A 23,055-nucleotide genomic window follows, 5' to 3' on the forward strand; every position below is an offset into this window, starting at 1 on the left:
ACCCAATATCTAAGTGAATCTTTTGCAATTTGTTCAATTAATAATGGAGAAGTCAAAGTAGAAAGATGGAGTTGGGAAGCTTTAGCCTTTAGCCACACAAACACACGGTGATTCCTTGTTTAAAATTCCCAGAGATGAAGCTTTACTATGGATCAGAGCGGTCAAGGGAACATGGTTCCCGACCACTTGTCAACCGGCAGGTTTTGGTGAGAAAATTTTGGTAAAAAGGGTGAAGTGTCTTGCTCAAGGACACAACGGACGTGACTAGGATGGTAGAAGGTGGCGATTGAACCAGTGACCCCCAGATTGCTGGCACGGCCACTCTACCAACTTCGCCACGCCATCTTTTAAAGGCCTACTGAAACCCACTACTACCGAAGTGAATTATATTTATATAGCGCTTTTTCTCTAGTAACTCAAAGCGCTTTACATAGTTCAACCCAATATCTAAGTGAATCTTTTACAATTTGTTCAATTAATATTGGAGAAGTCAAAGTAGAAAGATGGAGTTGGGAAGCTTTAGCCTTTAGCCACACAAACACACGGTGATTCCTTGTTTAAAATTCCCAGAGATGAAGCTTTACTATGGATCAGAGCGGTCAAGGGAACATGGTTCCCGACCACTTGTCAACCGGCAGGTTTCGGTGAGAAAATTGTGGTAAAAAGGGTGAAGTGTCTTGCTCAAGGACACAACGGACGTGACTAGAATGGTAGAAGGTGGCGATTGAACCAGTGACCCCCAGATTGCTGGCACGGCCACTCTACCAACTCCGCCACGCCGTCTCTCTTAAAGGCCTACTGAAACTCACGAATTATATTTATATAGCGCTTTTTCTCTAGTGACTCAAAGCGCTTTACATATTGAAACCCAATATCTAAGTGAATCTTTTGCAATTTGTTCAATTAATAATGGAGAAGTCACAGTAGAAAGATGGAGTTGGGAAGATTTAGCCTTTAGCCACACAAACACACGGTGATTCCTTGTTTAAAATTCCCAGAGATGAAGCTTTACTATGGATCAGAGCGGTCAAGGGAACATGGTTCCCGACCACTTGTCAACCGGCAGGTTTCGGTGAGAAAATTGTGGTAAAAAAGGTGAAGTGTCTTGCTCAAGGACACAACGGACGTGACTAGGATGGTAGAAGGTGGCGATTGAACCAGTGACCCCCAGATTGCTGGCACGGCCACTCTACCAACTTCGCCACGCCGTCTCTCTTAAAGGCCTACTGAAACCCACTACTACCGAAGTGAAGGGAATTATATTTATATAGCGCTTTTTCTCTAGTGACTCAAAGCGCTTTACATAGTTCAACCCAATATCTAAGTGAATCTTTTGCAATTTGTTCAATTAATAATGGAGAAGTCAAAGTAGAAAGATGGAGTTGGGAAGCTTTAGCCTTTAGCCACACAAACACATGGTGATTCCTTGTTTAAAATTCCCAGAGATGAAGCTTTACTGAGGATCAGAGCGGTCAAGGGAACATGGTTCCCGACCACTTGTCAACCGGCAGGTTTCGGTGAGAAAATTGTGGTAAAAAGGGTGAAGTGTCTTGCTCAAGGACACAACGGACGTGACTAGGATGGTAGAAGGTGGCGATTGAACCAGTAACCCCCAGATTGCTGGCACGGCCACTCTACCAACTTCGCCACGCCGTCCCTCTTAAAGGCCTACTGAAACCCACTACTACCAAAGTGAAGTGAATTATATTTATATAGCGCTTTTTCTCTAGTGACTCAAAGCGCTTTACATAGTTAAACCCAATATCTAAGTTACATTATAACCAGTGTGGGTGGCACTGGTAGCAGGTGGGTAAAGTGTCTTGCCCGAGGACACAACGGCAGTGACTAGGATGGCGGAAGCGGGAATCGAACCTGCAACCCTCAAGTTGCTGGCACGGCCACTCTACCAACCGAGCTATGCCGCCCCACAGACCACGCAGTCTGATTGTTTATATATCAATGATGAAATATTAACATTGCAACACATGCCAATACGGCCTTTTTAGTTTACTAAATTGCAATTTTAAATTTCCAGCGGAGTTTCTTGTTGAAAATGTCGCGGAATGATGACGTCACGGACTGTAGAGGACGAAAAGTTGTCTCTTTTCATCCCGCAATTACACAGTATTCTGGACATCTGTGTTGCTGAATCTTTTGCAATTTGTTCAATTAATATTGAAGAAGTCAAAGTAGAAAGAAGGAGTTGGGAAGCTTTAGCCTTTAGCCACATAAACACATGGTGATTCCTTGTTTAAAATTCCCGGAGGTGAAGCTTTACTATGGATCAGAGCGGTCAAGCGAAAATGGTTCCCGACCACTTGTCAACCGGCAGGTTTCGGTGAGAAAATTGTGGTAAAAAGTCGCCTCTTACCGGAGACATCAGCGGAGCTTGCGCCGTCCATGCAGCTGCCGCGACTTCCCTGAGAGACTCTGGCGTCAACACACCCGTGGCCACACCCCTCCGACTATCAGGTACTATTTAATCTCACTAAAACACTAGTAACACAATAGCAGATAAGGGATTTTCCAGAATTGTCCTAGTAAATGTGTCTAAAAACATCTGAATCGCTCTCATTGCCCTCACCTTTTTTCTTTTTCCTTTCTAGTCCATCCATCCATCCATTTTCTACTGCTTATTCCCTTTTTGGGGTGGCGGGGGGGCGCTGGCGCCTATCTCAGCTACAGTCGGGCGGAAGGCGGGGTACACCCTGGACAAGTCGCCCCCTCATCGCAGGGCCAACACAGATAGACAGACAACATTCACACTCACATTCACACACTAGGGCCCATTTAGTGTTGCCAATCAACCTATCCCCAGGTGCAACCCACGCACTCACGGGGAGAACATGCAAACTCCACACAGAAAGACCCCGAGCCTGGATTTGAACCCAGGACTGCAGGACCTTCGTATTGTGAGGCAGACGCACTAACCCCTCCGCCACCGTCCTTCACTCTAAATTTCCTCATCCAGAAGTTGCAAACTTTATCTTTGATGTTCTCTACTAAATCCATCCATCCATTTCCTACCACTTATTCCCTTTTGGGGTCATGGGGGGGCGCTTGCGCCTATCTCAGCTACAATCGGGCGGAAGGCGGGGTACACCCTGGACAAGTCGCCACCTCATCGCAGGGCCAACACAGATAGACAGACAACATTCACACTCACATTCACACACTAGGGCCAATTTAGTGTTGCCAATCAACCTATCCCCAGGTGCATGTTTTTTGGAAGTGGGAGGAAGCCGGAGTAACCGGAGGGAACCCACGCATTCACGGGGAGAACATGCAAACTCCACACAGAAAGATCCCGAGCCTGGATTTGAACCCAGGACTGCAGGAACTTCGTATTGTTAGGCAGACGCACTAACCCCTCTGCCACCGTCCTTCACTCTAAATTTCCTCATCCAGAAGTTGCGAACTTTATCTTTGATGTTCTCTACTAAATCCTTTCAGCAAAAATATGTCAATATCGCAAAATGATCAAGTATGACACATAGAATGGACCTGCTATCCCCGTTTGAATAAGAAAATCTCATTTCAGTAGGCCTTTAAGTGATGGTGTGTTATTGACCTATTTTAGCCCCCAAACTGTGTCCTCGTGTCATGTTCTAACGCTAAACTTCGCCTGCTCTCTGTGGTGTTCTGGCTTTCATCCTATTAACTATTAACGGGCGGCACGTTACACTTACTGCAGCCTTCCTGCACTCCGCAAAGTCCCCAGCTAATAAACCCCAAGACCGCACGCCCACGGCTGGAGTACTTTTACCCCAAGTGAGCGTGAAACACGGTGGATGAAGCCATCATCCATGTGTGTGCTTTTGGGAAAAACCCCAGACAAGTACTCTGTGAGCCTATGCCGGCTCACAGAGTACGACCTAAAGTGTTCGCCGGTCAATCAGACGGCACATTGGGGCGGTATAGCTCGGTTGGTAGAGCAGCCGTGCCAGCAACTTGAGGGTTGCATGTTCGATCCCCGCTTCCGCCATCCTAGTCACTGCCGTTGTGTCCTTGGGCAAGACACTTTACCCACCTGCTCCCAGTGCCACCCACACTGGTTTAAATGTAAACATTAGATATTGGGTTTCACTATGTAAAGCGCTTTGAGTCACTAGAGAAAAAGCGCTATACAAATATATGTAATTACTTACATATAATAAACACGCAACCATTCACACCTGTGTGGACAATTAGAGTTAATCTATCATGCATGTTTTTCAAAGGGGAGAAGTGCTGACAACCCGCATATTTATATTTGAAGTTATTAGACACATAACCTAGCACAGGTATTGCAAAACCCTGACCTACTGAAGTTGTCACGTTGTGTAAATGGTAAATAAAAAGAGAATAATAATGCTTTCCAACCTATATTCAATTGAATAGACTGTAAAGACAAGATAATTAACGTTCGAACTGAAAAACAATGTTATTTTTTTGGCAAATATGAGCTCATTTAGAATTTGATGCCTGCAACATGGTTCAAAAAAGCTGGCACAAGTGGCAAAAAAAGTTGAGGAATGCTCATCAAAGACTTCCCACAGGTGAACAGGCTAATTGGGAACAGTGGAATGATTTGTTATAAAAGCAGCTTCCATGAAATGCTAAGTCGTTCACAAACAAGGACGGGGTGGTAGGGGGTATATTGTAGCGTCCCAGAAGGGTTAGTGTTGCAAGGGGTAGCGACGTCTACATCTGGCACGCAACGAGAGAAAAAAAAAAAAGGAGACGTCAACGCATAGCCCAACAGCTTCTGGCAGAGGTGTCCACGGCAAACCGTCGCCAAATGGAGGCGATGCAGGAGCAGATTGCGCAGCAGAGCCAAATACTGCGAGCGATGACCGAAAGGTCCGGAGTGGTGGCACCCGTGGCGGCGAAGCCAGCATTGGCGGCCGTGGGGATGCACCGGATGGCGGAAGCGGAGGACCCGTACTGTTTTATCCCAGCAGAAGGAGGGCAACGACCACCCCGTCCTGTACATCAGCAGGAAATCTCAGAACGAGAAAGTCGATACAGCACGGTGGAGAGGGAGTGCCTCGCCATCCGGTGGGCGGTCGGTGCCCTCCGGTACTACCTGCTGGGACGCCCGTTCAGCCTCTGCTCGGACCACAAGCCCCTCCAGTGGCTCCACCGCATGAAAGATGCCAACGCGCGGATCACCCGTAAGTCGATACAGCACAGTGGAGAGGGAAGTGCCTGGCCATCCGGTGGGCGGTCGGTGCCCTCCGGTACTACCTGCTGGGACGCCGTTCAGCCTCTGCTCGGACCACAAGACCCTCCAGTGGCTCCACCGCATGAAAGATGCCAACGCGCGGATCACCCGTTGGTATCTCGCTTTACAACCCTACAATTTCAGAGTGATCCATAGGCCGGGGGTGCAGATGGCCGTGGCGGACTTCCTCTCCCGCTCTCATGCAGGGGGGGAGTAGGCGTGGCCGGGTCTGGCGGTGGAGGTATGTGGGAGGGGATTGTGATTAGCGCACTGCAGGAGTGAAAGTCAACACCGCTGTCCAGGGTGCTGAGGACAGAGCGCCATCAGACAGGGCGGGGCATGTACTGACTGCGAGACACAGCTGACAGGTGATTAGATTGCGCAGGTGGTACGTGTTTGACTAATCATCTGCTGTCTTTAACAGTAAGCGGCCGGGTGCTGGCGAGGGAGGAAGCCGAGAGAGTGAGACTGAAAAGTCAAAACAAAAACTGTATTGTGTTTATCATTAAAAACCCTCGTTGTAAACTCGACACGCTTGGTCTTGACGTGTAATTGTGGAGCCGCAAGATAGCGACGTCTACATAGTCCTGTTGTGTTTATGTTGTGTTACGGTGCGGATGTTCTCCCAAAATGTGATTGTCTTTCTTGTTTGGTGTGGGTTGACAGTGTGGCGCATATTTGTAACAGTGGTTAAAGTTGTTTATACGGCCACCTTCAGTGTGACCTGTATGGCTGTTGACCAAGTATGCGTTGTATTCACTTGTGTGTGTGAAAAGCCGTAGGTATTATGTGATTGGGCCGGCACGCAAAGGCAGTGCCTTTTAAGGATTATCGGCGCTCTGTACTTCTCCCTACGTCCGTAAAGCGGTCGATGATATCGTCAGACCGATACTATCGAACATGTCTGGTTTCCAGAGTCTGAAATGTGGGTGTCAGGGAGAGACGTGGAAGGAGATTTCTACAACAAAGTTCTAAAGCTTAGTGATATATCACATACCGTATTTCCTTGAATTGCCGCCGGGCATATAGTACGCGCCTGCCTTGAATTACTGCCGGGGTCAAACTCGCTTCGTTACGTCACGAGTGACACTTCCCCTGTCATCATTTTCAAAATGGAGGAGGCTGATTTCAATACCGGTAATTAGAAATCGCATAAAGGAAAGAAGATTAAGAGCTATTCAGTAGGATTTAAGGGCTAAGCTTACATCACACTCAATTTTTTACTGCATGCCTTTGGTAAGTGCCGGAGTGAGAAGAAGTTTTAAAATAATTAGCACATGCTTACTTTTACCGCGTGCCTTTGGTAAGCGCAGGAGTGAGAAGAGGTTTTAAATTAATTAGCGCCCCGGCGGCAATTCAAGGAGGGAGGGATTTTTTTTACCCTTCTCGTTCATATTTAGCTGTCTTTGTTGCATTATTGGGTTTCACGGTGGCAGAGGGGTTAGTGCGTCTGCCTCACAATACGAAGGTCCTGCAGTCCTGGGTTCAAATCCAGGCTCGGGATCTTTCTGTGTGGAGTTTGCATGTTCTCCCCGTGAATGCGTGGGTTCCCTCCGGGTACTCCGGCTTCCTCCCACTTCCAAAGACATGCACCTGGGGATAAGCCACTCCCACCTCCTAAGACATGCACCTGGGGATAGGTTGATTGGCGACACTAAATGGGCCCTAGTGTGTGAATGTTGTCCGTCTATCTGTGTTGGCCCTGCGATGAGGTGGCGACTTGTCCAGGGTGTACCCCGCCTCCCGCCCGATTGTAGCTGAGATAGGCGCCAGCGCCCCCCGCGACCCCAAAAGGGAATAAGCGGTAGAAAATGGATGGATGGGATGGATGTTGCATTATTGGTGATTGTACAATATGTGGATGTAGAGGGGGTGTGATGTTCATATGTTGTCAATATTCAGTGTTTTATCCTTCATAGTTTATATTGTAAATCCCAGCAAAATAATTTAAAATCACATTTTTTAAGCCGGTCTGTCATCATGTTTTTTGGCATTCAATCAGACATTATTGTGAGAGCTTGTATTGGTGTTCTTAAAAATAGATATACATTTTTTTTCTCTAAACTTGCCCCCTCCCTGAGTCAAAATAATTGCCCAGGCCTGCTGTAATCTATTTCAACCAGTGAACAGCCAAGGGGAATGTTCTGCACTCCTGTTAAAATGCCCTTGTCGTATTGAGCAAAAAAATGCTGACCAGAGAAATTGCGTTATAGCGAGGTTGTCTTCTACTGAGTCAGTAACACCTCTGCCGGCTGCAGGTAAGTACAGCACACCTTTAGCCTAAATTGTGCGTTTGTCATAAAGGTGAGAATATTTTTAACCAGAAGAGAGAGTCCAAGTATTAGAAAGAATGAGAGGCTTTTTCCATTAAATGTACAGTCATTGAACATGTAATATTTAAAAAGTCAAACAGATGAATTATTGACCCAATTATGGCTCAAATTACTTTGCATCAAAAATTACACTCAATTTTTTTTGGGGGGGGGTGGGGTTTGGGAAGAATAATTGCAGATTTTTTGTCATCCTGGCAAAAAAGGACATAAAAGATAAAAAAAACAACAATATTAAATCGACAGATATATCTTACGTTGATATAGAGATTTAATCGCTGAATAACATTTTTTACTTATTTTTATCCATCCATCCATCCATTTTCTACCGCTTATTCCCTTTCGGGGTCGCGGGGGGCGCTGGCGCCTATCTCAGCTACAATCGGGCGGAAGTCAGGGTACACCCTGGACAAGTCGCCACCTCATCGCAGGGCCAACACAGATAGACAGACAACATTCACACTCAACTAGGGCCAATTTAGTGTTGCCAATCAACCTATCCCCAGGTGCATGTCTTTGGAGGTGGGAGTGGCCTATCCCCAGGTGCATGTCTTTGGAAGTGGGAGTGGCCTATCCCCAGGTGCATGTCTTTGGAAGTGGGAGGAAGCCGGACTACCCGGAGGGAACCCACGCATTCACGGGGAGAACATGCAAACTCCACACAGAAAGATCCCGAGCCTGGATTTGAACCCAGGACTGCAAGAACTTCGTATTGTGAGCCAGACGCACTAACCCCTCTGCCACCGTGAAGCCACTTATTTTTATAATTTATTATTTTTTTAAATTTTATGATTGAGGCCTTATGGCAGGGGTAGGGAACCTATGACTCTAGAGCCAGATGTGGCTCTTTTGATGACTGCATCTGGCTCTCACATAAATCTGAGCTGACATGATAAGTAATGAATAATTCCACTTGTAATCATAATCAAAATATCAAACATTCTCATGCATTTTTATGTTCAAGAAGTTGCGTTAATGGTAGAAGTCATTTATTTATTATTGGTTAGTGTGGGGCTTGCCCTCCTGGGGGTTCTTCAGACCACCAAGCACCGACATGAGTGCCTGTTTTAGGGTAAAATATTGTTGGTTTTTTTTCAATTAGTCTCTCAGTCGCTTTCCAGCAATTGTCTTTTTCTCTTTTGTCCTCACTCGCACTCTGGCTCCAGCCCCAACCCTGTCTCTCCTCCTGGCTGCTGCTTATAACAGAGCGACAGGTGATTAGATAAAAAGGCCCAGGTGGGCCGTCTACGCACCTGTCGCTGATTTCGAGGCCGGTCCTGGCAACATCCCGTTTTTGCTGCAGGCCCGCAGGCCACGCCCCCTCCACAGTTTGATTCAGAATAACAATATTACAAAGAATAAGAGACCTATTAGACTCTGGAAATGTTGGTCTTACTTAAAAATGCACGCGTTTAGTTGTGTTCAGTGTTGAAAAAAAATATTATATGGCTCTTAGGGAAATACATTTGAAAATATTTGGCTTCTTGGCTCTCTCGGCCAAAAAGGTTCCCGACCCCTGCCTTATGGGGGTCCCACGACCAAACTTAAAGGGACTGTGCCCAAAACGTCATTTCAGTTCTTGTACATGTTAAAGGATGGACAATAACAAAGCATCCTGTATCCTGAGAAGTCCACACCACACCAACAAAGGTCGTCTTGTCTTGCGCGGGCTCTCATTAGATTGCGCGGCTCGTCTTGGCCGGCCGGGCCCCACTGTACTTAATAAACTGACCAAATGAATGTACCCGTAAAAAGTTCAAAGTCAGCACTCTCATCTCAGCCTGTGTCTCCTTTGAAATCCTGGACTAAGGCCAAGACAATAAAAGCCCGTCACGGCGCCGATATTTATGGACGCTCCCGTGCGCTTCGGTTTTTACGGCCCAACAATTCTAACATTTCCGAGTTCCCCTCCGGCGACCCGCCGCCGGCCACATTATTATCCAATTAGCCGTGATAAAAAGGGACGCGATTGAGGCGGTGGCGTCGACTCCGGACGGACAAAGCGAGACTCTGCGAGTACACACACTCAATTCTGCGTAAATCCTCTTGGATGGAAATAGGAAGCGCTTAATAATTCAGATGCTCATGTGTTTATTGTGATAATCCTCCAAGTTGATAATGGCTGCTAATGACATTACAATTCCTGTTTGAAACCCACAGCCCGACTTCTGGGACCACAGCACCTCCAAACCTCTCAAATCTAGACTCCAAACATCCCAGAACAAGCTGGTCAGGTCACTTCTAGACCTCCACCCCAGACCACACCTCACTCCTACCTACTTCTCCAAATATGAGAAGTTTTTGAAAGAGGATATAGTTTCATTTACTTTTGCACCTTTTGGGAAGGCATTCCATATTGATGTGGCATGGAAGGAGGACGAGTTAAGACCTTCGTTAGTTCGGAGGACAGAGACAAACAACTTGCACTGAGCCTAGTCTATAAAATCCGCTACACCTCCCTGGTATCGAAGTACATGTCAAACAACCTCCAGAACGTACAGTTGTGATCAAAATTATTCAACCCCCACACAATTTTGGTGTTTTAGCAAGTTGGACATTTATTCCGTGTTTTGTTTATAGTCATATCAAATAAAGATGTGTCAAATAGACAAATGCAACTTAAATTGTAACACTGGATTATACATAATACCAAAAAAGGACATTTTTCTTAATATCTCATTGACAAAATGATTCAACCTCTTGAAGATCATAACTCTTAAAAACAGAATTTGAATAAGGTCTTTTCAATCCGGTGTTGAAAACACCTGTAGATGTGATTAGAACCGTAACGAGCAACAATTCAACTGATTGAAAAAGACTGACGCTCAGCTTCTTGTAGATGGTCAATGGTGTATTTGCAACATGGTGAAGTCCAGGGAGTGGTCCAAGAAGTCAGGAGAGGAGGTCATTCCTCTTCATAAGAAAGGATATGGATATAAGAAAATAGCAAAGACATTGTGGGGCGGTTTAGCTCGGTTGGTAGGGCGGCCGTGCCAGCAACTTGAGGGTTGCAGGTTCGATTCCCGCTTCTGCCAACCTAGTCACTGCCGTTGTGTCCTCGGGCAAGACACTTTACCCACTTGCTTCCAGTGCCACCCACACTGGTTTGAATGTAACTTAGATATTGGGTTTCACTATGTAAAGCGCTTTGAGTGAAGTGAATTATATTTATATAGCGCTTTTCTCAAGTGACTCAAAGCGCTTTACATAGTGACACCCAATCTCTAAGTTACATTTAAACCAGTGTGGGTGGCACTGGGAGCAGGTGGGTAAAGTGTCTTGCCCAAGGACACAACGGCAGTGACTAGGATGGCACAAGCGGGAATCGAACCGGCAACCCTCAAGTTGCTGGCACGGCCACTCTACCAACCGAACTATGCCGCCCCCCCACCCCCCCGAGTCACTAGAGAAAAAGCGCTATATACATATAATTCACTTCACATTACACATTCCAAGAGACACAGTTGGGAGCATAATTCGCAAGTTTAAAGCTAAAGGCACAGTGGAAACACTACCTGGGCTTGGTAGAAAGAGGATGCTGTGTGCGTACAGTGGTGAAAAACCCCCGGGTAACAGCTGAGGAACTACAACAGGACATTGCAGAGGAGGGAACGCAGGTTTTGTCCCAGAACTCCCAGGCGCACCCCACTTCTGACTACCAGGCACAAGAAAATAGACTCCAGTATGCCAGAAATCATCCCGACAAACCCCAAAGGTTTTGGGAAACTGTTCTATGGAATGATGAGACAAAACTGGAACTCTTTGGGCCTATGAATCAACGTTATGTCCGGAGGAGAAAAAAAATGAAGCTTACAAAGAGAAGAACACCATGGTGGGGGGTCAATCATGCTCTGGGGCTGTTTCTCTGCCTCAGGTACCGGGAATCTCCAGAGCGTTCAAGGCATTATGAATTCTATTTCCTAGCAGGACGTATTAGCTGCAAATGTCATGAAGTCAGTGAGGAAGCTGAGGCTTGGGAGACGTCGGACTTTCCAACAGGACAAGGATCCCAAGCATACCTCCAAATCCACATCAGAGTGGTTGCAGAAGAAGGGCACGAAGACTCTGGAGTGGCTTTCACAGGGGCCAGACCTAAATCCTCTAGAAAAGCTGTGGTGGGAGTTGAAAAAGGCAGTTGCAGCACACAAGCCCAAGAATATGAATGAACTGGAGGCCTTTGCCCAAGAGGAATGGGCTAAAATACCTGTAGATGCTTGCAAGAAGATTATGTATCACCTTTGAAGGATGTCATTACTGCCAAAGGGGGTTCTACTAAGTACTAAAGATGCATGGAACTAGGGGGTTGAATCATTTTGTCAATGAGATATTGAGAAAAATGTCCTTTTTTGCTATTTTGTAAAATACAGTGTTACAATTTAAGTTGCATTTGTCTATTTGACACATCTTTATTTGATATGACTATAAACAAAATACGGAATAAATGTCCAACTTGCTAAAACACCGAAAATTTGTGGGGGGTTGAATAATTTTGATCACAACTGTACGTTCTGGAAGTTGTTTGACATGTACTTCGGTACCAGGGAGGTGTAGCGGATTTTATAGACTAGGCTCAGTGCAAGTTGTTTGTCTCTGTCCTCCATGCACCGTGGCCACACCCGTCCCAAACCTGACGAAATAAGTTAAATGTTTTATTATTAAAATCAAATGACAGCAGTCATTTCCATGAGATCACTTTCTCATATAATTGTTTAGGCCCACTTACAAAGACAATAACAAAAATTAAAGTTTTTTATGAGCTGTGTACTAGTATTGTATGTATGGGTGGGGGTCCTGCTTTGGAAGTAATTGGTACCCCTTTCAGATATAACTTTTAGTTCCCACTAAAACATTCACATGTAAACATGAGATCTTTCTGTAACTTTCTGTTTGTAAAGTATATATTTCAGTGTTTCTTTTCTATGATAACATAATTTTATGATAAATATTCACAAATTAAGATTAAATGAAGAAAAAACATTTTATTTTTTTACTAAAGAAGGGTTTGGGTTTGCTTTGGAAATAATTGGTAGCCACAAAAGCATTCACATGTTGCAAAGTGGAAAAGTCTTCTGTGGCCTGACGAGTCCACATTTCAAATTGTTTTTGGAAATATTCGACATCGTGTCATCCGGACCAAAGGGGAAGCGAACCATCCAGACTGTTATCGACACAAAGTTCAAAAGCCAGCATCTGTGATGGTATGGGGGTGCATTAGTGCCCAAGGCATGGGTAACTTACACATCTGTGAAGGCACCATTAATGCTGAAAGGTACATACAGGTTTTGGAACAACATATGCTGCCATCTAAGCGCCGTCTTTTTCATGGACGCCCCTGCTTATTTCAGCAAGACAATGCCAAACCACATTCAGCATGTGTTAGTAGTAAAAGAGTGCGGGTACTTTCCTGGCCCGCCTGCAGTCCAGACCTGTCTCCCATGGAAAATGTGTGGCACATTATGAAGCGTGAAATACGACAGTTGAGTCCCCGGACTGTTGAACGACTGAAGCTCTACATAAAACAAGAAAGGGAAAGAATTCCACTTTCAAAGCTTCAACAGTTAGTTTCCTCAGTTCCCAAACGTTTATTGAGTGTTGTTAAAAGAAAAGGTGATGTAACACAGTGGTGAACATGCCCTTTCCCAACTACTTTGGCACGTGTTGCAGCCATCAAATTATAAATTGATTATTTGCAAAAAAAAAAAAAAAGTTTGAGTTTGAACATCAAATATGTTGTCTTTGTAGTGCATTCAATTGAAAATGTGTTGAAAAGGATTTGCAAATCATTGTATTCCGTTTATATTTACATCTAACACAATTTCCCAACTCATATGGAAACGGGGTTTGTAGATGGAAATAAGAAGCGTTTAATAATTCAAACGCTGGCGTGTTTTTTAAGATAATCCTGCTGTTTATTAGGCAAGTTTTCTGCCAATGACAACTGTCACGCCTATGGTTCATGTTTTGTTTTGGTCATGCTATGTTTAGTTTTTTGGACATTTAGTTCTGTTTTGCATTCCCTTGTTTGTCTTATCATGCCAACTGATTTAGTTTTCTGTCATGTCTGATCATGAGTTTTGTACAGCCATACTACCCTGAGCATCCCCAATCTCATCTGTTCTCAAAGCTAAGCAGTGTCTTACCTGGTTAGTACTTGAATGGGAGACTGCCTAGGAATACCAGGTGCTTTTGACCTTTGGACTCTAAGTTCCTTTTTTTTTTTCACTCCCTGTTTTGTTACCGTGACAACCAATCAGTTCACCTGTCTTGTCTCACACCTGTTTTCACTTATCATGTTCATTATTTAAGCCACAGTTACCAGTTAGTCAGGCTGGCAACATTCTGTCAAGCTTGGACTTGGTCTTGGGTTGTTTTCCCGAGGTGCAAAGCGAATGGAGCGGAAACGGCGTGAAGGTAAAGACATCTTTATTTTAACACTAAAACTAAAAACAGGAACCAACAAAAAGCGCGCACAAAAAACTGGGCTATGAAACAAAAGACTAGCACAAAGGCTATAAACTACAGACATGAAACAAAAACACTTGCGCAGTGGCATGAATAACAAAAACTTACGTGGACAAAATGGACAGCATTGCAAGGCATGAAGCAGATAACCGAGGGCGTGAATGAGGTGATGTTGCCAGACTGACTAACTGGTAACTGTGGCTTAAATAATGAACATGATAAGTGAAAACAGGTGTGAGACAAGACAGGGGAGCGAAAAAAAAAGGAACTTATAGTCCAAAGGACCTGGTATTCCTAGGTAGTCTCCCATCCAAGTACTAACCAGGCCAGACACTGCTTAGCTTTGAGAACAGATGAGATTGGGGATGCTCAGGGTAGTATGGCCATACAAAACTCATGATCAGACATGGCAGAAAACTAAATCGGTTGGCATGGTAAGACAAACAAGGGAATGCAAAACAGAACTAAATGTCCCAAAAACTAAACATAGCATGACCAAAACAAAACATGAACCATAGGCGTGACACAACTCCATCAGGGTTACCCAGCATTAAGTGTCCCCCCCCCCTTCTTCTTCCTTTCCCCCAGGCCACATCCCATCATCGCTGGCTGTAATCCTCCGCACCACGGACAAGATTGTGTGGGCCAATGAGTTTGAGCGTAAGTTTCTGGAACCTATTTCCGCAAAGTAGCTTTTCCTTTCCCCAATTTCTCACGCGGGTTTTTTTTTTCTCCACCCCCCCCAACCCACAGCCATCGAGCTGACCTGCTTAATAGAGTCCATTTCCACCAACAACCCCAGGATTGAGTGGAAAAAGATTCGAAACGGCATCCCGAGCTATGTGTACTTTCAAAACAAGATAGCAGGTAAGGTTGTTTTCTTTCCTCCTTAAGTAATTCCTCCACCGTGCCAGCTCGGCAGGATGAATGGCGCTCGGAGGGAAACTTGGCTTTGAATCCCGTCTTTGACCCCAGAAGTCGTGCCGTGGGTTTCAAACAGGAATTGTAATGTGGTCTTTCGTCTCCTCCCAAACAGGCGACCTGGAGAACAGAGCGCAGCTCAGAGAGCCCGCCAACATCCTGATCTTCAACGCCACTCGGTCAGACACCGCCGAGTACCGCTGCGAGGTGGCCGCCATCGACGATCAGAGGGACTTTGATGAGATTCTCATTAGTCTGGCAGTGCGAGGTGTGTTGAGCGTGATGAAGCGCCCCACGCCACCGCCACGCACTTCACTAAATCAAACGCCTTTGCTTTGTTTGATTTTATTACACAACTCTTTTTACGTAACACTTCAAGAAGTGCTTGCTTATGTCCCCTCGTTTCCAGGATCTAAACCAACAAGCCGCCTTATACGCAATTAAGTCGTCGCCAAACAACAAAAGTGCAACGTGATGGCAAACTAGCGGGGACCCAATTCTAACTAGACCAGGCAATTCCTGAAGGAATTGCGTGTGAGTGCTGAAGTTGAAGTGAAATGCTGACGGAATGAAAGAATAGTTGAAATCATGGGTGTCAAACTTTGGCCCGCGGGCCAAATTTGGTGTAATTTCACTTGGCGCTTGAGGCAATATCAAATTAACATTAGAGCTGTAACACCGCTAATACTCTTACTTAGATTAGATCAGATTAGATAGTACTTTATTTATTCGGTCAGGAAAATTAAAATTTTCAGCACAATCCCATTCAAGATCAGACAAACATTACTGGGAGACAGAACAGGATCGCTGACGGGTCTGCCGGCTTCCAGCGCCCCTTACAAAAAAAAGATGAGATACAGGTAAACAAGGGGCGTGTGGGAAGGGGGGAATGGAAGAAAAAAATATAAGATTAAAATCCATCCATTTTCTACCGCTTATTCCCTTTTGGGGGCGCTGGCGCCTATCTCAGCTACAATCGGGCGGAAGGCGGGGTACACCATGGACGAGTCGCCACTTCATCACAGGACCAACACAGATAGACAGACAACATTCACACACTAGGGAACATTTAGTGTTGCCAATCAACCTATCCCCAGGTGCATGTCTTTGGAGGTGGGAGGGGCCTATCCCCAGGTGCATATCTTAGGAGGTGGGAGGGGCCTATCCCAAAGTGTGTGTCTTTGGAGATGGGAGGGACCTATCCCCAGGGGCATGTCTTTGGAGGTGGGAGGAAGCCGGAGTACCCGGAGGGAACCCACGCATTCACGGGGAGGACATGCAAACTCCACACAGAAAGATCCCGAGCCTGGATTTGAACCCAGGACTGCAGGACCTTCGTATTGTGAGGCAGACGCACTAACCCCTCTGCCACCCTGAAGCTTTAATACATTTAGGAGGCGTCTGGAGTTGAACCGGAGACCTCTTGATCTGCAGTCAAATGCTCTACCACTGAGCTATACCCCCTTAAGATTAAAATAAAATAAAAAAAATCGGTCTTAGCCTGGGCCCTGGAGAGGGGATGCAGACTGAGGCCAAGGGAAACAAACAACTCATAGCCATAGTACACATCCTCTTCCATGTGTGTAAGAGGGAAACATCAAACATCAAAGAACACAGAGGACATTAAAGACATTAAAGCAGCAGATACAACCAGACACTTCTACATACAACTATGAATAAAAAGTAAAAGAAACATATCCACTGTGGTGGCCTCTGCGGTGTTCCACGCCATCGTCCGCTGGGGTGGAGGGAGCATGGCCACAGGAGCAGACCCAACAAAGCAACCAAGACAGCCGACTCCACTCTCGGCCAGTGTCCAGTCCGCATGGATGAGCGAGGATACGTCCAAGGTGACTGAGGTGTCCGACACCTGCTCACCCAGCCAAGACACCGCGAAGCCTCTCCGTCCCAGCGGTCAGGGCTAGCTCCGCAGCCCTGTCCCCTCATCCGCATCTCCTCCAGTCCCTCCAAACCGACTCCGGTGTGGCAGACACCCAGCAGCTGGTCTCCATGGCCAAAAGGCTCCCGGGAGGCAGATCCAGAAGTCCACAAAAAAAGCACCACAGAGGTCACGAAAGTGCCACCCCTTGTCGCACAGTCCCAAAGGGTCCCGGACAAAAAGGCAACAAAATATATATATATATATATATAATAACAGATGAAAACAAGAGGGAAACACAAAAGGATGACACAAGAGCACAGAGCTCCTGCCAACAACAGCCACTACAGCAGCGCCATCTTGGGGAAAAAAAAAAAACAAAAAAACTTGCCAACCCTCCCGATTTTCCAGGGAGACTCCCGAAGTTCAGTGCCCCTCCCGAATTTCATCCGGGACAACAATATTTGGGGTGGGCTTTAAAGGCACTTCCTTTGGCGTTCTCTACAACCTGTCTCCACGTCCGCTTTTCCTCCATACAAACAACGTGCCGGCCCAGTCACATAATATATGCGGCTTATACACACACACAAGTGAATGCAAGCCATACTTGGTCAACGGCCATACAGGTCACGCTGAGGGTGGCCGTATAAACAACTTTAACACTGTTACAAATATGCGCCACACTGTGAACCCAGACCAAACAAGATTGACAAATACATTTTGGGAGAACATCCGCACCGTAACACAACATGACAAATACCCAGAATCCCATGCAGCCCAAACTCTTCCGGGCTACAATAGGGGGCGGGGTGGATATTGTAGCCCGGAAGAGTTTGGGCTGCATGGGATTCTGGTTATTTGTTCTGTTGTGTTTATGTTGTGTTACGGTGCGGATGTTCTCCCAAAATGTTTGTCATTTTTGTTTGGTGTGGGTTCCACAGTGTGGCGCATATTTGTTACAGTGATGAAGTTGTTCATACGGCCACCCTCAGTGTGACCTGTGTGGCTGTTGATCAACTATGTCTTGCAGTCGCTTGCTGCGTCTTTTGAAGCCAGATACAATTCGGGAGAACATCCGCACCGTAACACAACATAAACACAACAGAACAAATACCCAGAACGCCTTGCAGCACTAACTCCTTCCCGGATGCTATAATATACACCCCCGGCTATCACCAAACCCCGTCCGCATCAACTTAACTGCAGAAAAGAGGCATTCAATTTTTATTTAAATTTTATTTGATTTGCCATTGATATTTTTAAATTATTATTATTATTTGAAACTGGAGTTTGCAGGTCACTATAAAGTTATATAAGCCTTGCTTGTTCAATATTCAATGCAAAACTTGTTTGGGTCCCTATTAAAAGGTTAATTTGTTCAACCCTCGGCCCGCGGCTTTGTTCCGTTTTAAATTTTGACCCACTCTGTATTTGAGTTTGACACCACTGGTTAAAATGAAGAGTTGGAATTTGGTTTGACACTTGGGGAAGTGTTAGTTTGAATGTCCAGGATGAGTGGCATGTGTTGAAGGTGGAATGGTTTGAATCGGTTGAAAAATGTGGAAATGGTCGAAGTTTGAAAAATGTCACCTTCCTGAAAATTTGGGAATTTTGGGAAAAGTGGGATTAAAAAAAAAAAATGAATAGGGAGCATGAAGTCCTGAATGAGCTGAATTGGTTGGTGTTGGGATTTTTAAATCGGTCAATAAATATTTGAAGTCGTAAATGGTATTAGGGAATTTGGGGAAAATTGGGATTTTTTTTAAAAAATTGTTAAAAATTGAATGGTCTGAATGAGTTGAAATGGTTGGTGTTGAAATTTTTCAATTTGGTCGAGAAATGTTGAAGTAGTACAATGTTGAATTGAGAAATGTTAGCACGGAATTCCTGGAATTTTGGGAGAACGGAATTTTTCATGTTGAAAAAAAAACTTTTTTGTCCTGATTAAGAGGAATGTTTTGATGGTGAGACGGTTGTAGTGGGTTGAAAAATGTGGGAGGAGTAGTCGCCAGAAAAAAAGAGTGCAATTAGGGGCTTTGGAAAATCTGTAAAATCCTGTAATTTTTTGAACTTGGAAAAATGATAGTTTGAATTTCCAGGATGGTGGAATGTGTTGAAGGTGGAATGGTTTGAATCGGTTGAAAAATGTCCCATTCCTGGAAATCTGGGAATTTGGGGAAAAGTGGGATTTAAAAAAAAAATATTGGCAGCATGAATGTCCTGAATTGGTCAATGTTGGAATTGTTTAAATCGGTCAAGAACTATTGAAGTAGTGAATGGTATTAGGGAATTTCAGGATTTTTTTTTGTAAATGGTAAAAAAAACTTGAGAATGGTTTGAATGAGCTGAAATGGTTGGTGTTAAATTTTTTTAAAGTCGGTCGAGAAATGGTGAAGTAGTAACATGTTGAATTGAGAAATAGTATTACGGAATTGCTGGAATTTCGGGAAAACCGGGAATTTTTCCAGTTATAAAGACAACTTAGTTTTTTGTCCTGATTAAGAGGAATGTTTTGATGGTGGAACGGTTGAAGTGGGTTGAAAAATTTGGGAGGAGTAGTCATCAGAAAAAAAAAGGTGCAATTAGGGGCTTTGGAAAATCGGGAATTCTGTAAAATCTTGGAATTGTTTTGAACTTGGAAAAATAACAGTTTGAATTTCCAGGATGGTGGAATGTGTTGAAGGTGGAATGGTTTGAATCGGTTGAAAAACGTGGAAATAGTCGAAGTTTGAAAAATGGCCCCTTCTTGAAAATTTGGGAATTTTGGGAAAAGTGGGATTAAAAAAAATTAATACGAGCATGAACGTCCTGAATGAGCTGAATTAGTTGGTGTTGGAATTTTTAAATCCGTCAATAAATACCGAAGTAGTAAATGGTGTTAGGGAATTTCGGGAAAATCTGGATTTTTTAAAAAAATGATTAAAAATTGAATGGTCTGAATGAGTTGAAATTTTTCAAATTGGTCGAGAAATGTTGAAGTCGTAACATGTCGAATTAAGAAATGGTAGTACGGAATTCCTGGAATTTCGGGAAAACCAGGAATTTTTCCAGTTCAAAAAACAACTTTGTTTTTTTTTCCTGATTAAGAGGAATGTTTTGATGGCGAGACGCTTGAAATGCGTTGAAAAATGTGGGAGTAGTAGTCGCCAGAAAAAAAGAGTGGAATTAGGGGCTTTGGAAAATCTGTAAAATCCTGGAATTTTTTGAACTTGGAAAAATGATAGTTAAAATTTTAAGGATGGTGACATGTGTTGAAGGTGGAATGGTTTGAATCGGTTGAAAAATGTGGAAATAGTCGAAGTTTGAAAAATGCCACCTTCCTGAAAATTTGGGAATTTTGGGAAAAGTGGGATTAAAAAAAAATTAATAGGAGCATGAACAGGACCTGAATGAGCTGAATTGGTTGCTGTTGGGATTTTTAAATCGGTCAATAAATATTGAAGTCGTAAATGGTATTAGGGAATTTCGGGAAAATCTGGATTTTTTTTGAAAATGGTTAAAATTGAATGGTCTGAATGAGTTGAAATGGTTGGTGTTGAAATGTTTCAATTTGGTCGAGAAATGTTGAAGTAGTAACATGTTGAATTGAGAAATGGTAGTACAGAATTCCTGAAATTTTGGGAGAACCGGGAATTTTTCCAGTTTAAAAAAAAACACTTTTTTGTCCTGATTAAGAGGAATGTTTTGATGGTGAGACGGTTGTAGTGGGTTGAAAAATGTGGGAGGAGTAGTCGCCAGAAAAAAAGGGTGCAATTAGGGGCTTTGGAAAATCTGTAAAATCCTGGAATTTTTTTGAACTAGGCAAAATGATAGTTTAAATTTCCAGGATGGTGGAATGTGTTGAAGGTGGAATGGTTTGAATCGGTTGAAAAATGTCCCATTCCTGGAAATCTGGGAATTTGGGGAAAAGTGGGATTCAAAAAAAATATTGGGAGCATGAATGTCCTGAATGAGCTGAATTGGTTAATGTTGGAATTGTTTAAATCGGTCAAGAACTATTGAAGTAGTGAATGGTATTAGGGAATTTCGGGATTTTTTTTGTAAATGGTAAAAAAAACTTGAGAATGGTTTGAATGAGCTTAAATGGTTGGTGTTGAATTTTTTTAAAGACGGTCGAGAAATGGTGAAGTAGTAACATGTTGAATTGAGAAATTGTACTACGGAATTGCTGGAATTTCGGGAAAACAGGGAATTTTTCCAGTTCAAAAAAACAACTTTGTTTTTTGTCATGATTAAGAGGAATGTTTTGATGGTGGAACGGTTGAAATACGTTGAAAAATGTGGAAGGAGTGGTCGCCAGAAAAAAGGGTGGAAAAGGGGGCTTTGGAACACCGGGAATTCTGTAAAATTATAGAATTTTTTTCAACTTGGAAAAAGGGTAGTTTGAATTTCCAGAAAGGTGGAATGTGTTGAAGGTGGAATGGTTTGAAAAGGTTAACACATGTGGGAATTGTGCAACTGTGAAAAATGGCCCATCCCTGAAAATTTTGGGAAAAGTGGGTTTAATAAAAAAAGAATAGGAGCATGAATGTCCTGAATTAGTTGGTGTTGGAATTTTTAAATCGGTCAATAAATATTGAAGTCGTAAATGGTATTAGGGAATTTTGGGAAAATCTGGATTTTTTTGGAAAATGGTTAAAAAAATGAATGGTCGGAATGATTTGAAATGGTTGGTGTTGAAACTTTTCAAATCGGTCAAGAAATGTTGAAGTAGTAACATGTTGAATTGAGAAATATTAGTACGGAATTTCGGAAAAAACGGGAATTTTTCCAGTTCAAAACTCAACCTTGTTTTTTGTCCTGATTAAGAGGAATGTTTTGATGGTGGAACAGTTGAAGTGGGTTGAAAAATGTGGGAGGAGTAGTCGTCAGAAAAAAAGGGTGCAATTAGGGGCTTTGGAAAATCGGGAATTCTGTAAAATCTTGAAATTGTTTTGAACTTGAAAAAATGATAGTTTGAATTTCCAGGATGGTGGAATGTGTTGAAGGTGGAATGGTTTGAATCGGTTGAAAAATGTGGAGATAGTCGAAGTTTGAAAAATGCCACCTTCCTGAAAATTTGGGAAAAGTGGGATTAAAAAAAAATTAATAGGAGCATGAACAGGACCTGAATGAGCTGAATTGGTTGGTGTTGGAATTTTTAAATCGGTCAATAAATATTGAAGTCGTAAATGATATTAGGGAATTTCCGGAAAATCTGGATTTTTTTTGAAAATGGTTAAAAAAAATTGAATGGTCTGAATGAGTTGAAATGGTTGGTGTTGAAATTTTTCAAATCGGTTGAGAAATGTTGAAGTAGTAACATGTTGAATTGAGAAATGGTAGCACAGAATTCCTGGAATTTTGGGAAAACCGGGAATTTTTCCAGTTAAAAAAACTCTTTGTTTGTTAAGAGGAATGTTTTGATGGTGAGACGGTTGAAATGCGTTGAAAAATGTGGGAGGAGTAGTCGCCAGAAAAAAAGAGTGCAATTAGGGGCTTTGGAAAATCTGTAAAATCCTGGAATTTTTTTAACTTGGCAAAATGATAGTTTGAATTTCCAGGATGGTGGAATGTGTTGAAGGTGGAATGGTTTGAATCGGTTGAAAAATGTGGAAATAGTCGAAGTTTGAAAAATGTCCCATTCCTGGAAATTTGGGAATATTGGGAAAAGTGGGATTAAAAAAACCCGAATAGGAGCATGAACGTCCTGAATGAGCTGAATTGGTGGGTTTGGAATATGGTAACATTTTCTCCGAAATTCAAAATAACTTTTTACGTTCAAAGGCCTACAGATGTGATAAATATTCATTAAATCACTTTAAAACAGGGGTGCCCACACTTTTTCTGCAGGCGAGCTACTTTTCAATTGACCAACTCGAGGGGATCTACCTCATTTATATATATCATTTATATTTATTTATTTATGAAAGAGACATTTTTGTAAACAAGTTAAATGTGTTTAATGATAATACAAGCATGTGTAACACATATAGATGTCTTTCTTTCACAAAGACAATAATATAAGTTGGTGTATTACCTGATTCTGATGACTTGCATTGATTGGAATCAGACAGTAATGATGATAACGCCCACATTTTCAAATGGAGGAGAAAAAAAAGTTGTCCTTTCTGTACAATACCACATGAAAGTGGTTGGTTTTTGGCATCTAATTCATCCAGCTTCCATACACTTTACAAGAAAAACATTGGCGGCAAATTCCGTAGCTTGCTTGATTGACATTCACGGCACCCGAGGGTCTTGTGAGATGACGCTGG

The 23,055-nt window shown here is 43.4% G+C and overlaps 2 protein-coding genes and 1 non-coding gene across 3 annotated transcripts in view; 1 reads left to right on the forward strand and 2 right to left on the reverse strand.

Annotated features, from left to right (window-relative positions):
• Positions 1-23,055, reverse strand: part of thyn1 (thymocyte nuclear protein 1) — a 157,237-nt gene that overhangs the window by 59,681 nt on the left and 74,501 nt on the right. The gene's annotated exons all lie outside the window — the stretch shown is intronic.
• Positions 1-23,055, forward strand: part of jam3a (junctional adhesion molecule 3a) — a 69,497-nt gene that overhangs the window by 21,854 nt on the left and 24,588 nt on the right. Inside the window, exons 2-4 of the mRNA XM_061878081.1 lie at positions 14,587-14,658; positions 14,752-14,865; positions 15,035-15,187. Of these exons, the coding sequence (XP_061734065.1) occupies positions 14,587-14,658; positions 14,752-14,865; positions 15,035-15,187 (339 nt within the window). The remainder of the gene's footprint in view (positions 1-14,586; positions 14,659-14,751; positions 14,866-15,034; positions 15,188-23,055) is intronic.
• Positions 16,312-16,383, reverse strand: trnac-gca (transfer RNA cysteine (anticodon GCA)). The gene has a single exon. It is a non-coding gene; the product is annotated as a tRNA-Cys (tRNA).

This window comes from Nerophis ophidion, linkage group LG18 (genome assembly GCF_033978795.1).
Source record: "Nerophis ophidion isolate RoL-2023_Sa linkage group LG18, RoL_Noph_v1.0, whole genome shotgun sequence".
Taxonomy (NCBI): Eukaryota; Metazoa; Chordata; class Actinopteri; order Syngnathiformes; family Syngnathidae; genus Nerophis; species Nerophis ophidion.